The following is a 20,336-nucleotide window of genomic DNA, read 5'->3' as shown; positions in this document are numbered from 1 at the left end:
TTTTAATTAAAATACATTTGACAGGGGCGCCTGGGTGGCTCAGTCATTAAGTGTTTGCCTTCGGCTCAGGTCATGATCCCAGGGTCCTGGGATCGAGCCCCACATCGGGCTCCCTACTGGGCGGGAAGCCTGCTTCTCCTTCTCCCACTCCCCTTGCTTGTGTTCCCTCTCTCGCTGTCTCTGTCAAATAAATAAAATCTTTAAAAAAATAAAATACATTTGACATATAACTATAAATTTAAGGTGTACATGTTAATGTGATACATTTGTGATATGATTGCCACTGTAGCAATAATTAGCACCTCTATTATGCTACATAATTATCCTTTCTCTTATTTGGAATAAGTATATTTTAAATTTAAACACAGATCTTGGAATAAACTAGCATTTGTAAACTTGTGAATAATAAGCTTTCATCTCTTTTACCGCAAAAAAAACAGCAATTAAAATGGGTCTCAGGAACTACAAGTGACCAAAAGCCATACTTCCGACTAATGCCACCTCCTTCTATGTGATTTTTGCTTTGTAAAACTTGTATATGGAAGCTAAATAAAACAAAGCAGGAACTACACACAAAATAAGGAAATAAAAACTACATTGTCAAAAAAAAACAAAAAACAAAGCTACATTATGAATAGATGGACCTCATGGTGATTTGTAAAGAGCTACATAAAAATACATGTGAAAGAACTTATGAAAATCATACCTTTCATTTTCAATATCTTCTTCATTCTTTAAATACATGGAAAAATCAATCACTCCAACCTAAAGTAAATCATGTTATTTTTAGTTAAAGGGGAGAAATATTAGAAGTACAGTTAACATGCAACTGAATTTCATTCTTAATTTTTCTTTAGTGTTTAACAGTACTGTTTACAGCTGGATCCAAGAGAACAGCACAAACTAAAAACACTGCATTTGGTATGAGTCACCTTCACTTACTTGTGAGTCTAAATCTTCTCCCTTTACACACAGGTTAGCATCTATCACATTCAGGCCAACCAGGAGCCCAACAATTACTGCTCCTTCTTCTTCCATCATTAGTGCATGATACTCATAAAATTCACTGTGGAAATTAAAATAAAAACCTTAGAACACAAATTTACTTCAAACACTAAATTTTAAAATCTCAGCCCCATAACATAAACATGGAGCCCACACAAATTTGGTCTCTTCAAATTAGCCTTTCTATGTGTGAATAACTTAAAACATTTTGAAATGTTAATGTTCATGTAAACAAAGTAAAAGAATGGGACTGAAAGAGATTAAAGAGGAAAAGGAATTTTGAGAGAAAGAAAAGAGAAGCAAAGAGATATAGATCAAAAGAAAAAGAGGCATCACTGAGGCCTGGAATGTCTGGGACTCTCAGAAGACTGATTTGATTACAATACTTTTTATTAGAGTTGACTTTTTAATTCTAGGATTTATTAAGAATCTTGGGATGCAGACTGAGGTAGGGAATGAACATATGAAACATTTCCAAAGCCCATGTTCAAATCAGTGTATTTGATATGTATATTGCAAGTGTTCTTAATAATCAATTAAGGATGGTAGGACATCTATATTCTAAAAAACGTTCAAACAGATTTGTGAAAGAAACAGGACAGTCTAAAAACTAAGACTTGACAATTATGTATTCATAGGACTAATTATCACTGTCTCATGCCTTCCTCAAGAAGTCCCATGTACTATTTAATAACTTTAATTGACCTTCACAATATTATTGAGAAATTGCTGTGCTTAAAGTATGGTCATTCTCATTTAACAAATGCGAAAACCAAGATGTACGACCAGAGTCATAAGTACTACCAAAAATGACCAGATTCTCCAGAACATCAGACAGGCACTCCAAGAGAATAAGGGCAAACAGAGGGACTGCTATGGGCCACCCCCTCTAACAACTGATTACCGTACTCTGAAAGTCTGTCTTAAACATCTGGCCTTCTATTATTTACTTATTTAAATATTTACTACATGAAGGCAATTTATTCAAGAAGTTAATACAGAAAACAAAAGTTTCAATGGGGGTGTTATCACAGCTATGTTCACTATTACATTTTTTAAAAGGATGAATCTGTTCCCTGTTAAATAAAAAGCTTCAAAGGTAAACAATGAATGGTCCAAATGATAAGATGTATCCCTGAAATTGAGCAGATTTCAAAGTCAGTGCATAGACCAGGCTATTTATAAGCTCGACTTCCCACCAACCTCAGCACGATGTCAATTAACAACAAGTTAATGTTTTCCAGTCATCTTCATTATACCACTTAATTGCCAGCACTCACTGGCCTTCAGTTGACAGTTTAAAAAGTGCCCACAATACGGACAAAGCAACAGCTTAGACACTCAGGATCTAAAACCTATTGGGCGCCTGTGTGGCTCAGTTGGTTAAGCGTCGGACTGTTGATTTTGACTTTGATCTCAGGGTTGTAAGACTGAGCCCCATGTGGGCTCCGCCCTGGGGGAGTCTGCTTGGGGTTCTCTCTCCCTCTGACTCTGCACCACCCACCATGTTCCTCTCAAAAAAATAAAATAAAAAGAAACTTGTCAGATTAAAGCTCCCAATTCCAATACAGATTTTTATTTGTAGAATTAACTGTAATTTAGAAAAAAAAATAAAACTAGCTTAGAAATATAACATATAAATAAATTTTCCTCTTATTGGTCAATACAAAGGTTATGGTATTCAGTTTTTAGGCTAGCTCCTGATCCATGTTATGTCCCTACGTGATTTTCTCTCTCATGTTGCTCTTTTTTTTTAATGCCATCTTACTGTATTTTATATATCCTTTTGTACATCTTTAATTCTTTTTGGAAAACAGGATGTAAATGAAATTTTAAAAATGGAAATGAACATGACTTAATGGTACTAACCTTAAGAGATCCCTCTGAATAATTAAGCAACGCAGGTAATCAGCCATTTTTTTTTGCATGAGGGCTAATCGAAGCCATGCTCTTGCACGACCCAGGGGGGTCCTAAAAAGCAAAACCAACTGGTCAGAAGACAGTCTCAGTCCATATATTATGAGACTACATATTCTATCTCTGTCAAGGTTCATATTAATAAAGGAAAACTGCAATTTATCATGGTTTTGTCTGTTTCTACAGGTGGTTTGTTTTTTTTGTTTGTTTCTACAGTTTTTTAAGCCAGCTCATTGAGCATGCAAACCAATCCCTGGGAGCTATTTAAGTATCTAAGGTAAACCTGCACCTACAGGACATCTAGGTATCTTTTATGCCTTGGAAGAAATGACGCTCTAAATACTGAGGATTATCTCTACAAGAAATATTTTGACAGAATGGGCTTAACTGTCTAAAGATGAATACGTAAGGTGTACCTGGCTGGCTTAGTCAGTAGAGCATGTGATTTTTAATCTGCAGATTGTGAGTTCAAGACCCACACTGGGTGTAGAGGTTACTTTTTTCTTAAGATTTTTAAAAAACTTTTTAATTTTATTTTATTGTTATAATAATCACCATTCATTATATCATTAGTTTTTGATGTGTTGTTCCATGATTCATTGTTTGAGTATAACACCCAGTGCTCCATTCAATATGTGCCCTCTTTAATACCCATCACCAGGCTAATCCATCCCCCCACCTCCCTCCCCACTAGAACCCTCAGTTTGTTCCTCAGAGTCCATAGTCTCTCATGGTTCATCTCCCCCTCCGATTTCCCCCCCTTCATTTTTCCCTTCCTACTTTTTTTTTTTAACATAAAATGTATTATTTGTTTCAAAGGTACAAGTCTGTGATTCATCAGTCTTAAAAATTGATATGCAAGGGGCGCCTGGGTGGCTCAGTCGTTAAAGCGTCTGCCTTCAGCTCGGGTCATGGTCCCAGGGTCCTGGGATCGAGCCCCACATCGGGCTCCCTGCTTGGCAGGAGGCCTGCTTCTCCCTCTCCCACTCCCCCTGCTTGTGTTCCCTCTCTGTGTCTCTGTCAAATAAATAAAATCTTAAAAAAAAAAAAAACCTATTAAAAAAATGGATATGCAAAATGCATCAAATAAAGCAATATAATGCCTTCAAAAAGTAACTGACATGATATCTGAATTTTAAAAATCCTAACAAACTAAAAAAAAAAAAAAAATCCTAACAAAGCTAGGAGGGCACTAAGCTGGTAATCAAAAAGAGAGAAATCACCAGGTTGCTTGTTATTTCAAATGTTTCTCTAGGGGGTTGTCCTTAAAAAATTCAATCTCCTACCTCTTATCTAAATTTTATCATTTAGTAAAAGTAAAAGCAACTTTTACAGAATATGTATGGTTTTTCAAAGAGAAAGATTATCATTCACACTTTTATGTTTTCTTATACAAAGAATGTTTTGGCATGTAGTGTAGGAGGTAAGTTAATCTTCACTACTAACAGCTAATGAGCTTCTTACGGTTTAGCAGTTGAATGAATACCATCGTTCAGAAAACATTTTTTACTTTTGAAGAGTTAGGCTTTTTAAAAACAATTTGAACATATATTTTCATATTAAAATGACCAAATCTTATATTTCTCTTTTTTAAAGATTTAAGATTTTACTTATTTATTTGACAGAGAGGGAGGGAACACAAGTAGGGGGAGTGGGAGAGGGAGAAGCAGGCTTCCCGCCAGGCAGGGAGCCCAATGCGGGGCTCGATCCCAGGACGCTGGGATCATGACCTGAGCCGAAGGCAGATAGATGCTCAACTGACTGAGCCACCCAGGCGCCCCTTTAAGATTTTATTTTTAAAGTAATCTCTATACTCAACGTGGGGCTTGAACTCACAATTGAGAGATAAAGAGTCACATGCTCTACCAACTGAGCCAGCCAGGTGCCCCTTCTTATATTTCTCTTTTTGAGAGTTATAATTCCCTTTTTCTTCTGTCTTTGCTAAAGATCACTACACCTAATATACCATTATAAGAAACATCAACTGTGAACATGACTTGCTATTTCACACTAAAAACTAGGTTTGAGGGACATCTGGTTGGCTCACTCAGTCAAGCATGTAATTCTTGATCTCAGCGTCATGAGTTTAAGCCCCACATTGGGCAGAGAGATTACTTACAAAAATAAAATAAAATTTAAAAACTGGGTTTGAATCCTGGCTCTGCCACTTTTTAACTGTTAACTCCTCTGACCTTTATTTTTCACATCTATGCAATTATTATAATAATCTCTACCCTGTAAGACTGATGTAAGGACTAAATGAGATAATTCATGTAAACCAATTATTTTATTACCCTGAGACAGTGCTTAACAAATACTAGCCATTTACTTTTATCATTCAATTAAATACAACCTGGAAATATTTGGATGTTGTGTTAACAGCCAGAAAACATTTACCATAAGGGTGCCTGGGTGGCTCAGTTGGTTAAGTTAAGCAGCTGCCTTCAGCTCAGGTCATGATCCTGGGGTCCTGGGATCGAGCCCCAAGTCGGGCTCCCTGCTCCGCAGAGAGCCTGCTTCTCCCTCTCCCTCTGCCTGCCTCTCTGCTTACTTGTGCTCTCTATCTCTCTGTCAAATAAATAAAAAATAAAATCTTTAAAAAAAAAAAAAAAGAAAACACTACCATATTCCCTACAACATGTAAAACCCTCAGGTGCCTGGGTGGCTCAGTTAAGCCTCTCCCTTCAGCTCAAGTCAGGATCCCAGGATCCTGGGATCCAGTACCACATCAGACTCCCTGCTCAGCGGGAGTCTGCTTCTCCCTCTGCCCCTCCCCCTGCTCCTGCGTGCTGGCGCTCTCTCCCGCTCTCTCTCACGAGCTCGCTCTCTCTCTCTCTCTCTCTCTCTCTCTCGCAAAAATAAAAAATCTTAAAAAAAAACTGTAAAACCCTCAATTATAAAGCTAAGAGAAAGCAAACTGGTAATCTGACAGAAAATGCTAAGAAAAAAAGGTTATCTCATTCACAAGAATTAAGATAAACTAAAGGAAAGCATAAGAACTTAACCTTAACAACACCTTTATGCCTTTATTCAGTTTTTACATTTTATATATATTTGTCCAGTGAAATGGGCAGGTGACACTATAGGTCCCAATTTTTAGAGAAAGAAAAGTAATTTGCACAAGCCCCATATATATAAATGGCTTATCTGAGAATTCTAATCTCCTGAGCCTTTGCCCTGGATTTAGTCTAAATCAGTCTTCAGGGGCGCCTGGGTGGCTCAGTCTTTGGGTGTCTGCCTTCGGCTCAGGTCATGATCCCAGGCTCCTGGGATCGAGCCCCGCATCAGGCTCCCTGCTCAGTGGGAAGCCTGCTTCTCCCTTCCCCACTCCCCATGCTTGTGTTCCCTCTCTCGCTATGTCTCTCTCTGTCAAATAAATAAAATCTTTTAAAAAGTAAATAAAAATAAACTAGTCTTCAACAAATAGTTATTGGCTGCCAAATAGCTTACTACCGCAAAACCAGCTTAACATTCAGGAAACAAATGCATAATTGATACATTCTATCTTAAAGGGACCTGCTGTTTCCTGCAATACAATGTAGAATCAAAGTGATATAATTAAGGAGTGAATATAGTGATAGGGTATAGAAGAAAAAGCAGTTAATTCCTACTGAAGGGACTAAGAGAAATTTCATAAAGGAAATGAAATTTGAACTGAGCTATAAAGAACAGAATTTTATTAGGAGAGAATGGAAGAAGGCTACTTAAGGCTGAGAGAAGATAATAGAGTGTGAAGTACTTTCAAGAACAATAAATATATCTCTGCGGTTAGAAATGAACAATAAGCTTACTTACTTAAGACCAGGTAAATCCCGGACACTGGCTCCTATTTCCTCTGCTTCTGGGTACAGCTTTTCCACCAGTTCCAAGGGGCCCCAGATAGTTTTGTTATAACTCAAAAATGATTTTCTTACTGAGAAAAAAAAAGTATATATAATGCATACAACTTCAACATATAAAATTGTCATAACTTCCTTTTATTTTCAACATTTCTAACTTAAAATACAGTTATTCAAAGACCTTCCGCTCTTGCCACTACACAGTCCTATGGATCAGGAACCTGTTCATCAGGATCCTAATATTTTTCCTTATCAGAAATATGCAACAACAACAAAAAAAGAAAATATGCAGCTTGGCCATTCTTCCTTATCAGAAATATGCAGGCAGGTAATTAAAGTAAAAAAAAAAAAAAACGGGCCTTATTCTTTACCAGTACCAAAATAAAAAGGCTGGCAGCCCTGGCAGGTTGATCTTTATCAGTTTATTAAATAAACCAAGGATAAATAAAAAGTTATTTTACTCTTAACATGAAAAATTGTGACTTACTTTATACTGAGAATCAGGTGATATAAAACCATGAAATCACTATACATTTCTTTCTTAATACTGACCAGATCTCCTGCAGATCAAGGGCGCTATCATAAGCACCACCCAAGGACAATCACCACCATAGGCAATTTTTCCTTGGGGGGAAAAAAAAATCAATCAGTACAAAGTAGCTTCACAATGATTCATCAAGACAAGCCTATGATATGGCTGTTAGGACATGCTTTATGATATTTTGTCAAGCAAAGGAATTTTAAACTCAGGGAAGAGCTTAAAATTTAACTGTTTGGCCATCATTTAGCAAACTCCATTTCTGCAGCCTAAGGGAAAACAAAGATAACAAGTTTTTCAAAAAGCAAACTAAAACTCAAGGTGTTATTGGGGCGCCTGGGTGGCTCAGTTGGTTGGGCGACTGCCTTCAGCTCAGGTCATGATCCTGGAGTCCCGGGATCGAGTCCCACATTGGGCTCCCCGCTCGGTGGGGAGTCTGCTTCTCCCTCTGACCCTCTCCCCTCTCATGCTCTCACTCTCTAATAAATAAAATCTTTAAATAAATAAATAAAAATAAAACTCAAGGTGTTATTAAAATTTTAAAAAATGTTTAAATGTGTGGTTTCTTTTTTTAATTTATTTGACAGAGACACAGCTAGAGAGGGAACACAAGCAGGGGGAGTGGGAGAGGGAGAAGCAGGCCTCCCGCAGAGCAGGGAGCCTGACGCGGGGCTCGATCCCAGGACCATGGGATCATGACCAGAGCCGAACGCAGACATTTAACGACTGAGCCACCCAGGCACCCCTAAATGTTTTTAAAAATTAAAAAAAAAAAAAAACTAAAACTAAAACCAGAAAAACCCTTAAGGCTATTAGATCAGACTGGTGAGTTCCTGGTGTACTGAAAGAAGCAGAAATTGGTAATATCAAGAGCAGGCAAAAATGCGGGGAAACAAACACTAACATCCACTGATGTTTGATAAATCCATGAAGGCTTCATAGAGTCCAGTTGCTTATATCCTTTGACCCAGTAATTCTACTCCTAAGAACCCTATCCTAAAGAACAAGTATACAAACAGCACAATTTTAATGGTAAAAAACTGGAAACAACCTAAGGGTACATTAAGAGGAGGGCAGTTAAGTAAGTTTTGGTATACATATACTATGCATTTTACAGAGTCATTAAAAACGTGATAAAGCCTCTATGGAAATGGAAAAACCTCCAAACCATATCAATTTTAAACAAAGTCACAGAATAATAATACTTATAGCATAACTCTATGCAGACTAAAAGAAAAAAAATGGAAAAGAGAAGAATGACAAGGATTCCCTTTAGGGGAATGAACGGAAGAGAATGAAGGAAATGGTTTTTGCTCTAGGTATTTCTATGTTGTTTGATTCATGTACAAAGAGTAGATTTCACCATTATATAATTTTTTAAAAATTACTTTGTCTTCAATTAAATAGTGGAATCTAAAAAAACAAAACAAGGGGCTCCTGGGTGGCTCAGTTAGCCTCTGCCTTCAGCTCAGGTCATGATCCCAGGGTCCTAGGATCGAGCCCCACATAGGGCTTCCTGCCTGGAGGGAAGCCTGCTTCTCCCTTTCCCACTGCTTGTGTTCCCTCTCTCATTACGTACGTATCTCTCTGTCAAATAAATAAATAAAATCTTTAAAAAATAAAATAAAATAAAACAAAACAAAACCCAAATGCAAATACAGAGAACAGACTGATGGCTGGCAGAGGGCGCGGGCAAGAGGAAATGGGTAAAGGTGGTCAAAAGGTATAAACTTCCAGATATCAAATAAATAAGTCATAAGGATGTAATGTACAGCATGAGGACTACAGTTAATACTGTTGTATATCTGAAAGTTGCTAGGAGAGTAAATATTAAAAGTTCATAAGAAAAAAAATTTTAACTGTGTACAGTGATGGATTATCGACTAGACTTACTGTGATCATTTTGCAATACATAAAAATGCCAAATCATTATGTTGTGTACCTGAAACTAATGTTAATTATATCTCAATAAAAAATTTCAACTTAAAAAAAAAGATGGCCGCCACCCTCCTGACATCATAGATGACATCAACAGTGGTGCGGTGGAATGCCCAGCTAGTTAACTACAAAGGAAAATGTCTCAATAAAGGATCATTTGACACTAGTGGAAAAAAAAAAAAAACAAAGAAATGAGTAATAACATCACACAGGGTTTCTCAAATTTTGATGCCAAGGCTCCTTTGGCAGTACATTTTATTAAAATTTGAAGTACATTTTATTAAAACCATGTTTATGTAAATCTCCTTTTGTGCTGTTTACATTTACTCCCACTTTCATGTACCTTAGTCAGAACTTCTGGGCCTTCCCAACTTACCCAGGTTCCTAGTATACCCACAAGGAACCAAGCTTCTTTTAGCTTTAGAACAGTCACTTTAGTATAAACTCTTACAGAGGGGCGCCTGGGTGGCTCAGTTGGTTAAGCAACTGCCTTCGGCTCAGGTCATAATCCCGGAGTCCCAGGATCGAGTCCCAGGATCGAGTCCCACATCGGGCTCCCTGCTGAGCAGGGAGTCTGCTTCTCCCTCTGACCCTAACCCCTCTTGGGCTCTCTCTCTCTCTCTCTCTTTCTCTCTCAAATAAATAAAATCTTTAAAAAAAATAAAATAAACTCTTACATAGCCCTCCACACAGCTGATCAAAAGAACTAGACACCAAAACTAACAACAACTGTTTTTACAATAAGTAAAAGAACAGTTATTATAGGGGCGCCTGGGTGGCTCAGTCGTTAACCGTCTGCCTTCGGCTCAAGTCACGATCCCAGGGTCCTGGGATAGAGCCCCACATCGGGCTCCCTGCTCAGCGGGAAGCCTGCTTCTCTCTCCCTCTCCCACTCCCCCTGCTGTGTTCCCTCTCTCGCTGTGTCTGTCAAAAAAATAAAAATCTCAAAAAAAAAAAAACCCAAAAACAATTATACAATGTATAATAACTAAATCTAACACAAACATTTTACATGAAATGATAAATCAGTGCCAACTGTGTAGAAGAAAATATACAGTATTATCATCATTCCCAGGGAGCGCTTACATTTCTACAACAATCCAATCCAAAAGACAGTCTTTCTAGATACATTCCAGGGGGCCAACGAGGTTTATATTTCAACAATTGTTTTACTTATTTGTTCAATAGGGCTCAAACTAGTAATAAGACTTCATATTGGAATCACTAAGCTTAAAAATTTTTAAATAACTCTAACTGTCCTAGAAAATAGAAATCAGTTCAGAGTATATTGAGAAAAAATGAAAAATCAAATGTTTTTACAAAACACTAACTAGGCATTCATTCTCTGAAGACAACTTATTAGAAAACATAAAGCAGTAGGCTATTCTCTCCCCAAACCAACCCACCCAGTAATTTTAAAGGTAAAGTAACAATTATGGTCTCAACAAATACACATTTTCAAGGATGTTTAAGATGGAAATAGTGGAATTCTAAACTTAGTTTTTTAAAATCTCAGGATACCTTTAAGACCGTGTTTCAGACAATGTTCCATAACAACAAAGAACTGCTGCAAGGGGGGATAATCAGAATCCAAAGTGCGGCCAAAGCTTAGAGCAGATTCAATGAGTCCTTTGATACTCAATTTAGCCATGTTTAACAAGTTTGCTCTCTCTACAGCTGTGGGGTCTTTTGTAGCTGAAAGCACAAGAAAGGAGTCCAACATCATTTGCAAGACATGACATTAAAAAATACACAAACCCTTTCATTCCCCTATAAAAACAATGGTTTGTTTTTTCTTGGTTGACAAATTAGTCTCCCTAACTAATCCACACCCCTACATAACTTCTCTTTATGTCTCTCTCACACATACCACAGAACACTACCATGCCCACCCCAGACAAAGTTTATGAATTATTCTCAAGATCTTGCACCTTGGTTATTTTCTGGTATTTATTTTACTTTTGTGGTACGTCTTCAAAGAGAACGAGGTTTTTTGTTTTTGTTTTTTACTTTTTGTGGAGATAAAATTGGAGTAATAAACAACATATTTAAGAGTCTCGTACAAAAGGTGGACAGCAGGCACGGTCCAAGGCTGAATCTCAAGGCAAAAAACGTTCAGAATAAACTGGAAATAAAAGGTGGTTACAATTCCAAGATTACAGTATCATCCATAAACATGATGGGTTAAAACACACTGACAAATAAAGGAATACAGGAGAAGCCATTCAATTCTTTCACTCATTTTAACCCTCTTTCCATCTTTTCTCACTGCAACTGTAATTCTGTATTGCATAACTCCTTCATTTTCCCAGAGGAAATAAAAGCAGTCCTGTTTCACATTTAAGTTCCTTGCCCACACAGCTGATTCAGTCAAAAACTAAGTTAATAGATGCACTTAAAAAAAAAAAAACTGATTAGTAATTGATACTTTCAAATCACAAAAAGCTATTTTTTTCTTTCCCACAAATTCCATCCTTAGGTAACTTAGAAATTCAGATGTTCCCGCATATTCTCACCATTGCTGTGACTGGCAGGAATAGTTTCAGCAAACAGATGACAAAATGAAGTGCAGAAAAATGAAGCACTTAGTATAACGTTTCATAATCTCTGGCAAATGTACTAGTCCAAGTGAACCAAGTGTTTTTCCTTCACTGAACATAAGTCCAGGGTTCCCAATTATCTAGTATTCGAGTTCTGAGCTGATAGCTAAGGGCGAAGCCTGACACGGAATCCTAAGCAACTAAAAATGCAAACAGCCACAATCTCTATGACCAAGCTAGCTGGTGGAAAATCTGCACACACATCATTCCTTCAAATCTGCATCGTCGTATGATTCCCTCTTTTTTCGGGGGCGGGGGGGAACTACTTGATGTTTCATAATCTGTACCAATCCTTTTTCTTAACAGTGCCCATTACGATCCGTGACTTGCGATGCGACAAGCAGACAAAGGGCGCATCTGCAGCTGTTCCGAGGCGGGTCCGTGCTGGGGGCCGGCAGCTTCCTCGCCCCAGGAGCGTTTACACGCCGGCCGCACCCCGCCCGGGCTCGCAGATGTGTCGTGCCGATCGCAGCCCCAACAAGGCCAAGGGCCAGTCCCCGCATTTCGCCCGGGCCTGGAGCCCCCTCTCTGCCTCCCTTCCTCCCCGCAGCAAGGCTGCCCAAAGGGCTCGGGGCGCCCAAGGACCCCCGCGGAGGGCTCACCCGGGGTCCTGCGCGGCATCGCTGCACCTCTCCCGCCCTCGGCTTCCGGCATCCAGGCCAAAACCTGAGACGCGTCTTCCCTCCGCCACCCCCAAACCTGAAAAGTCATCGCCCGTCCCCGACTGCTCCACCGAACCGGGAGCGGCCCCCCGGCCGGAGCTGTCTTCGCCCCTTGGAAGCCGTCGGACCGCGAGCCCTCGGCCATTAGGCCCTAGAACCGGGGCGGGAACCTGAAGAAACGGGGGGCGGCCGCGCGTTGCCATGGCGACCCCGGGCGCCCCCGAGTCCCCCGCTGCCCCCGCCCAGCCCCAGGCACGGGTTCGGGCTCCAGTTGCTACCCGAGGTCTCGGTGCCCACCACCAGTCCTCGCCCGGCCGCGGCCTTCAGCCTCGGACGGAGAGCGAGGCGTCCCCTCTCGGTCCGCTCCCCTTACCCATGGCGGCGGCGGCACGGTCTCGGGCGGAGACGCCCTGGGCCCCGCCAGCAGCTTCCTTCAGGCGCGCGGCGGCCGCCACGGCGTCTGCCACCAGGCCCGCCGCGGCCCACAGCGCTCCCGGCGGCGGGAGGACGCCCGGGCGGTCCTGCGGCGCCGCGAGTGGGGCGGGGGGCCGCGGGGCCTGCAACCGGCAGGAGAGAAACCCGCCCTCGCCAGGCCTCCTCGCGTCCAGCTGGACCGGAAGGAGAAGGAAGAGGAGCGTGAAGGAGACCTCGCGTGTGAGGAGCCGGAGACCCGGCCCTGGTCGGACCACCGACCTCTCACCCGGGGACTTCGCCGGGGCGCTGGGGCTGTCTTGCCACGGGGTGCGAGCCACGTGCAAACGTTTTCGTCCACGCGGCGGCGGGGTTCATCTGATACACCTGACCGCTTCCCTTCACGCTCCACAGGGTCTTAGGGGAGCAAAGGAATTTAGAAAACCTGAAGCAATTAACAGGGGGCAGACACCTGCTGCAACTAGGCAGCCCTAGCACGGCATTTAAACCAGTAAATGCACGGGCAGTGGGAAGGGCCGCACTTATCAAGGGACAAACGTGTAGAGATAAAGCTAGCCTTTTCTCATTTCAGGGAGGAAAAAAAACCCTCGTGGTCAGATGACACTAGGTTAAGCTATATCACTTTGGGGAAAAGTAAGCTATTATGTAGTTAATTAGCAATTGTTAAGACAGTGGCTGAGCTAGAAAGACCGAGATATTTCGGCTCTTTTTCTCTTCATCACCTCAGCCAGTAGTTTTATGTTTCTTTACCTCTTTTGGTTTTTTAATTTTCTTTACTGTGAGATAATGATACATGGAGAAAATTTTATTTGACAGAGGGAGAGTGACGAGCGCACGAACGGGGAGAGGCAGACAGAGGGAGAGGGAGAAGGAGGCTCCCCAGTGAGCAGGGAGCTGGAGGAAGGACTTGATCCTGGGATCCAGGGATCATGACCCAAGCCTAAGGCAGAACTGCTTAACCGACTGAGCCACCCAGGCGCCCCCCGGCGGCTGCCTTTTTTGAGCAGTCAGACATAGAGGGTGTCTGAGGAGTATGACAGTTTGCTAAAAAAATCCTCCCTTTGTAACTAATGATGTACTATATGTTGGCTAAGTGAACATAATAAAAAAAATTTTTAATTTAACAAAATTTTAAAAAGAATAAATCTGCTGGCCTATAAAAAACAAAACAAAAACAACCAAAAACCTCCCTTTTTAAAAAAGGATTTAATCAGTCTTGGGTCCCTGCAGAGCTCCTCTGCTTCAGCGTGGTATCAGTTCTGGGGTACCATCAGCTGGTGTTGGTCTTGGTGTGGGTATATGCAGCTTTAGAACATTATCAACATTTGACTTTTTACTACTTGAAAAAATGCTGGACAACCCTGAACTTAATTATTATTCAAGATTAATAACTGACAGGGCGCCTGGGTGGCTCAGTTGGTTAAGCGACTGCCTTCAGCTCAGGTCATGATCCTGGAGTCCCTGGATCGAGTCCCGCATCGGGCTCCCTGCTCGACGGGGAGTCTGCTTCTCCCTTGACCCTCCCCCCTCTCATGTGCTCTCTCTCTCTCATTCTCTCTCTCTCTCAAATAAATAAAGTCTTTAAAAAAAGAAAAAAAAAAGATTAATAACTGACACATTAAGGCATAATAGAAAATGATTTATTTAATAAAAAACTGCAAGTAATTTTTAAAAAACATGAGGTAGAAACAATTTTAACATATTTCACATTCATTTAAAAAAAGAAAAAACTTTGAAAGAGATATCTGCCCCCCAACCAAAGATGGATACACTGAGGTTAAAATTGGTCACTATATACTTAACTAAGCACTTTGAGGTAATTCTGATTTACAAAAATATCTTTATTCAAAAAATTGAGACAACTGAGTAGTGTCTCAAAACAAAGGGGGCATATGAACAATAGGTGATAACAGGGATATACCGGGGCGCCTGGGTGGCTCAGTCATTAAGCATCTGCCTCGGCTTGGGTCGTGGTCCCAAGGTCCTGGGATCGAGCCCCACATCGGGCTCCCTGCTCAGTGGGAAGCCTGCTTCTCCCTCTCCCACTCCCCCTACTTGTGTTCTCTCTCTTGCTGTCTCTCTCTGTCAAATAAATAAATAAAATCTTTAAAAAAAAAATAGGGGTATACATACCTTTTTGTCATCAATTTTAAAAAACTAAAAAAAAATTATTTTCTTTTATATCAAAATCTATAGAATATTGAATACTAAAAATAACAAGTGAGAAAGGGGAATCAGAAATTAATTGGAAATAATTAATTTATAAGTAATAATTTAAAAGCCTAGGTTTAAAGTGAAAATGTACCTTATACCAAAATGCAACAGTCAGGAGAAAAACCCAAACACAGAAAAGAATCACACTTGTGTTCTCATCATCACAAGATTGTGCTTAAGTGAAAAAACAAATGAATTTTCTTTACCTAATCTCTTAAATAAAAAAATATGACAGAAATCTACAAAATCAAATCAGTATTGAAATTTTAGACTTAAAGTTTCTCAGATCCAAAAGTTAATCTATTACTAAAGCTGGTAAAAATTTATCAAACTTTCTAGGTCACACTTCACATTGATAGTACCTAAAAAACTTAAGACTTTTCAGTTTTGGAAAAACTGAAAAAATTAATAGTGTGTTAAATTTTACACAGTGATAGAACTTTAACAAGACTACCAAAAAAATATTAAATAAAACAAAAAACTGGAACTCTCAACAAAGTACATTTATACCATTTCATACCCTTGGGATAAAAGTGATCTTCACAGGGGTGCCTGGGTGGCTCAGATGGTTGGGCGTCTGCCTTCGGCTCGGGTCACGGTCCCGGCTTTCTGGGATCGAGCCCAACATCGGGCTCCTGGCTCAGCGGGGAGCCTGCTTCTCCCTCTCCCTCTGCCTCTCCCCCCACTCATGCTCTCTCTCTCTGTCTCTGTATCTCTGTGTCTCAAATGAATAAATAAAATCTTAAAAAAAAAATGTGATCTTCACAATCTAACCAGGCACTGCTTTCATAGCACATCCAAATTGCAAATAACAGGTAATATTTAGAGAGGATCTCATATGCCAGTATGAGAAATCAAAGAAAACAGTGCTTTATCTTCTTTGAAAATCACCCAATATATGACAAAGACTTTCGTGTTCCTCTGATGGAAGATCCATGATGTACAATAAATTAAGGAAAGTATACTTTACAAAAAATGGATTTGCACAAAAATATCTATGACACTATTTAACATTTTATAATTTGGTTTATAGGACTGCTGAAAAATTTTTTATGGCATTCTACAGATAATAATGTACTTAAACAAGGTTTATATATCTTAGCCTAAGACCTTCATATAATTTTTTAAAGATGATTTATTTTAGTCATAATCTACAACTATGACAAGGAATAATTCTCCATTTTTTAATTTTCTCAATTTTTTTAAAAATTTTAATGCTTTGTCCTAGATTTTAAAAAGGGGGGTTATAAATTAGGGTAAGAAGAACCAAAAGGGGTAACCACTTTTCCTAGATGTGTTCTAGGAAACATGTACCCTGTCTCCTTTCTCACTTCACAAACTATCCTTCTCCATCACCTTCATTATTTCACTTTTTGCTTAAAATTACTTCCTGTGAGGGGAGCCTGGGTGGCTCAGTTGTTAAGCCTCTGCCTTCCGCTCAGGTCATGATCCCAGGGTTCTGGGATCGAGCCCCGCATCGGGCTCTCTGCTCAGCGGGAAGCCTGATTCTCCCTCTCCCACTCTCCCTGCTTGTGTTCCCTCTCTCACTCTCTCTCTGTCAAATAAATAAAATCTTTTAAAAAAAAAAAACACTTTCTGTGAATTAGTTTCTTTTTCCTTTGTAGAATCAGGTCTTTGAAATGTGCCCATGGAAAACACAAAACATTGAGTTTTAATTTATATAAATACATAAATATTCACAATAGCACAGATGTGACCATATACAAAACAAAAAGGATATTAATTTTTCTGAGTTTAGATGATCAAGTAACTTCCCCAAAGGAGGATAGCGGTTCAGTGAGGGCACACATCCCAGGAGAATCAGTTTATGTTTGGCTCTGGTTATAGCAACATTAAGACGTCGCCAATCTTTCAGGAGTTCACCAAGCTGAAAGAAATAATTTTCAATTATTTGAGTTTTCTCAAACATTTAAGTTTGTTCTAGCAAAGAATACAGTTTGCTGTGAACTATTTCCCTATTAAGCATGTATTCCAAAGAAGATTCAGTGACACATTTAAAATTCTTTGGACAGTTGGAAAAACTTGCCCACAATGCCAACGTCCAAATATTTTATCTTGGGTGCAATTTCCGTGCCATAATTTAAGGAAATGGAGCTATCTCCACTCATTGTAGCATTATTGGTAACAGTAATGAAAACCTGTAATAGCTTTAGACTCAGGGGAGTGGTTAAATATACCAGGACACCTATGTACACTAGAAAACTATGCAACTCTGAGAACACAATGAAGTCTCTTTCTGTGTATTGACATGGAGAGATTTCCAAGCTATTTAAGTGAAAAAAGCAGAGTCCATTAGATATATATTACCATCTGTGTAAAAAAAAGGCAAATATGAATACTGATTCATGTTTGTATATGCCTAAAGGAAAGGAATTAGAGGTTACCCCCAAAAAAACCCCCCACAAACTGTACACAACTCAAAACCAAAAAACCCAAATAATCCAATTAAACAATGAGCAGAAGACATGAACAAACATTTCTCCAAAGAAGACATACATGAAAAAATCATTAATCATCAAGGAAATGCAAATCAAACCCATAATGAGCTATCACCTCACACCTGTCAGAATGGCTAAAATCAAAAACCCAAGAAACAAGCGTTGACAAAGATGTGGAGAAAAAGGACCCCTCATGCATTGTTGGGGGAAATGCAAACTGGTGCAGCCACTATGGAAAACAGTAATGGAGGTTCCTCAAAAAATTAAAAATAGAATTACCATATGATCCAGAAATTCCACTACTGGTTACCCAAAGAATACGAAAACATTAATTCAAAAGGATGTACGCACCTCTACTGTAGCATTATTTACGATAACCAAATTATGGAAGCAGCCCAAGTGTCCAACCACAGATGAATAAAGAAGATGTGATATATATATATAATGGAAAAATACTCAGCATAAAAAAGAATGAAATCTTGCCATTCGCAACAACATGGAAAGATCTAAAGTGTGTAATGCTAAGTGAAATAAGTCAAAGAAAGACAAATACCATATAATTTCACTCATGTGGAATTTAAGAAACAAAACAAACGAACAAAGAAAAAAGAAACCAAAAAATGGAATCCTAACTATAGAGAACAAACTGACAGTTACCAGAGGGAAGTTGGGCGGGGGGAGGTGGCTGTGGGTGAAATTGGTGAAGGGGATTTAGAGTACACTTATCATGATGAGCACTAAGTAAAGTATAGGATTTTTGAATCACTTTATCTTATACCTGAAACTATAACACTGTATATTAATTATACTGGAATTAAAAAACAAAAAACACCAAATTGTGATTATCTGTAACGGTAAGAACTGAGTAGAAGAGGAACTGGGTAGAATGGAGACTTCTTACTATATCTTTACAACCATATGAAGGTATCACATAATCAAGAAAAGTGAATGAAAAGGAGATAAACATGCAAAACACAAAACCTGGAATTATATACAAAATTAAAAGTATATCTAAGGAAGAGTCTATGCTTAAAATGCCCCTAACAAAACAGCCAAAAGGTGGGAGCAACCCAAATGTCCACTGATGGATGAATAAACAAAATATGCCATATACATGCAATGGAATATTATTCAGCCTTAAAAAGGAACAAAATTCTGATACATAATACAACATGGATGAACCTCGAGGACACCATGCTATATGAAATAAGCCAATTACAAAAGGACAAATACTGGGGCGCCTAGGTGGCTCAGTTGGTTAAGTGTCTGCCTTTGGCTCAGGTCATGATCTTGGGGTCCTGGGATCGAGCCCCCACATCAGGCTCCTTGCTCAGTGGGGAGCATGCTTCTCCCTCTCACTCTGCCCCTCCCCACCGCTTGTGATCAAGGGCACTCTCTCTGTCTCAAACAAATAAAATCTTAAAAAAACAAAAAACCCAAAAGAACAAATACTGTATAATCCCACTTATATAAGATGACTATGGTAGTCAAATTCAAAGACAGAAAGCAGAATGGTGATTGCCAGGGCCTGGAGGGAGAGGGAACTGTTATTCGTGGGTACAGAGCTTCAGTTTTGCAAAATGAAAAAGTACCAGAGATCTGCTGCACAATACTATGCATATACTTAACACCACCGAACTGTACACTTAAAAATAGTGATGATTTTAAATTTTATATTGTGTGGGGTTTTTACCACAACCTAAAAAAAAAAAAAGAAAAGAAAAAAATGTCCCAAACAAATCAGCAGAAAATACAATGAACTCACAGGTCCATCTTTATCACTTCTAACAAAAGACACCAGAATGATACTTTTGTCTCTTCCTTGGTATTTGTCTACAGTGTTAACTTCGACCATCCTGATAGAAGAATGGAACAATAAATCATTGATGATCTTTAACTGCTGCCTGTAGGGTGCAATGATACCAATATCAGAGGGTTTACATCCAGCCTAAACAGAAAAGAAACAATGAAAATGAAAATCCTGATTTTTGTTATTTAAGCTTTACTAAATTTATTAAATTACATGTTTATATAATGTGCCTAATTAATGTTTGTAAGATTGTCTTGTTGTAAGGAGTAAATACAATTACTAAATTTGCTCTAAATCTAAATCCATATTTCCTGAGATTTAATAATTTCCTCAAACACTGCTCCCTTGATTTCTATAGATTAATGACAGAATAATGGTTTGCATGCCACTAGAACAGTGATGCCGTAGGAAAAAAAAAAAGCACAAAGAAATACATTACACTTTCTGCGATCCCTTACACTGAAGTTTCCAAACCCCAATCACACTGATTCACCCCTATATTGACACAATCAGAATTATCTGATGTTACAAAAAATTACCCTAAATGGAAACCCAAAATGCCATTATAAAAAATTACACCTTTGATAATTTTCCAAAAATAGAACAAAAACAATCAGGCTTCAATCCTCTCATGTTAATGAACAAGGATTAATGCTAGGTCTTAAGTTCCTTGCATTCTAACATTATATTATACTTCATCCTAATATTTATTATCCGTCAAATTAAATTCTAAATTACCTTAATAAAAATAGAGGTCAGGAAAACTATTAGCTTGGCTTCTGTCATATTGCTCACACCACCCTTTTCAACTTGTTCTGGTGCTGGAACCTAAATAGAAAAAAGAGTTGAGTATGGTCGGTACACAGGTAGCCGTAGAGAACACCTCTGTGGACACAAATGAAAAATATACTTATTTTAAAAG

At 39.2% G+C, this 20,336-nt stretch overlaps 2 protein-coding genes across 15 annotated transcripts in view; both read right to left on the bottom strand.

The window, feature by feature from the left end:
• The window catches only part of RUFY2 (RUN and FYVE domain containing 2), a 46,241-nt gene extending 33,216 nt beyond the window's left edge, over positions 1-13,025 (bottom strand). For 2 of the 11 annotated variants that reach the window (XR_012374233.1, XM_025850132.2), the window contains exons 1-6: positions 12,440-12,717; positions 10,759-10,932; positions 6,718-6,835; positions 2,875-2,976; positions 943-1,066; positions 707-765 (exon numbers count right to left, since the gene is read on the bottom strand). Coding sequence is in view for 10 of the 11 variants with exons in the window: in XM_025850132.2 (XP_025705917.2) it covers positions 707-765; positions 943-1,066; positions 2,875-2,976; positions 6,718-6,835; positions 10,759-10,932; positions 12,440-12,644 (782 nt within the window). In the remaining variant the exon portion in view is untranslated. Of the gene's footprint in view, positions 1-706; positions 766-942; positions 1,067-2,874; positions 2,977-6,717; positions 6,836-10,758; positions 10,933-11,168; positions 11,651-11,753; positions 12,401-12,439; positions 12,720-12,777; positions 12,822-12,872 lie in introns of those variants that run through there. The other 9 variants (XM_073878914.1, XM_073878917.1, XM_073878916.1 and 6 more) reach the window with 9 other exon arrangements.
• Positions 13,026-14,563: 1,538 nt separating this feature from the next.
• DNA2 (DNA replication helicase/nuclease 2) overlaps positions 14,564-20,336 on the bottom strand; it is a 47,266-nt gene continuing 41,493 nt past the window's right edge. For 3 of the 4 annotated variants that reach the window (XM_025850300.2, XM_025850301.2, XM_025850303.2), the window contains 4 exons: positions 20,153-20,242; positions 19,370-19,552; positions 16,887-17,033; positions 15,019-16,085 (listed from right to left, as the gene is read on the bottom strand). In XM_025850300.2, coding sequence (XP_025706085.1) covers positions 16,017-16,085; positions 16,887-17,033; positions 19,370-19,552; positions 20,153-20,242 — 489 coding nt within the window. In that variant the 3' untranslated portion in view covers positions 15,019-16,016. The other variant, XR_012374232.1, reaches the window with a different exon arrangement.

Source organism: Callorhinus ursinus, unplaced genomic scaffold, assembly GCF_003265705.2.
Source record: "Callorhinus ursinus isolate GAN/ISIS: 27379988/994484 unplaced genomic scaffold, GSC_fseal_2.0 scaffold31, whole genome shotgun sequence".
NCBI classification, from domain to species: Eukaryota; Metazoa; Chordata; class Mammalia; order Carnivora; family Otariidae; genus Callorhinus; species Callorhinus ursinus.
Note: the sequence above shows the minus strand (reverse complement) of the source record. Positions and strands in the feature narration are given on the sequence as shown.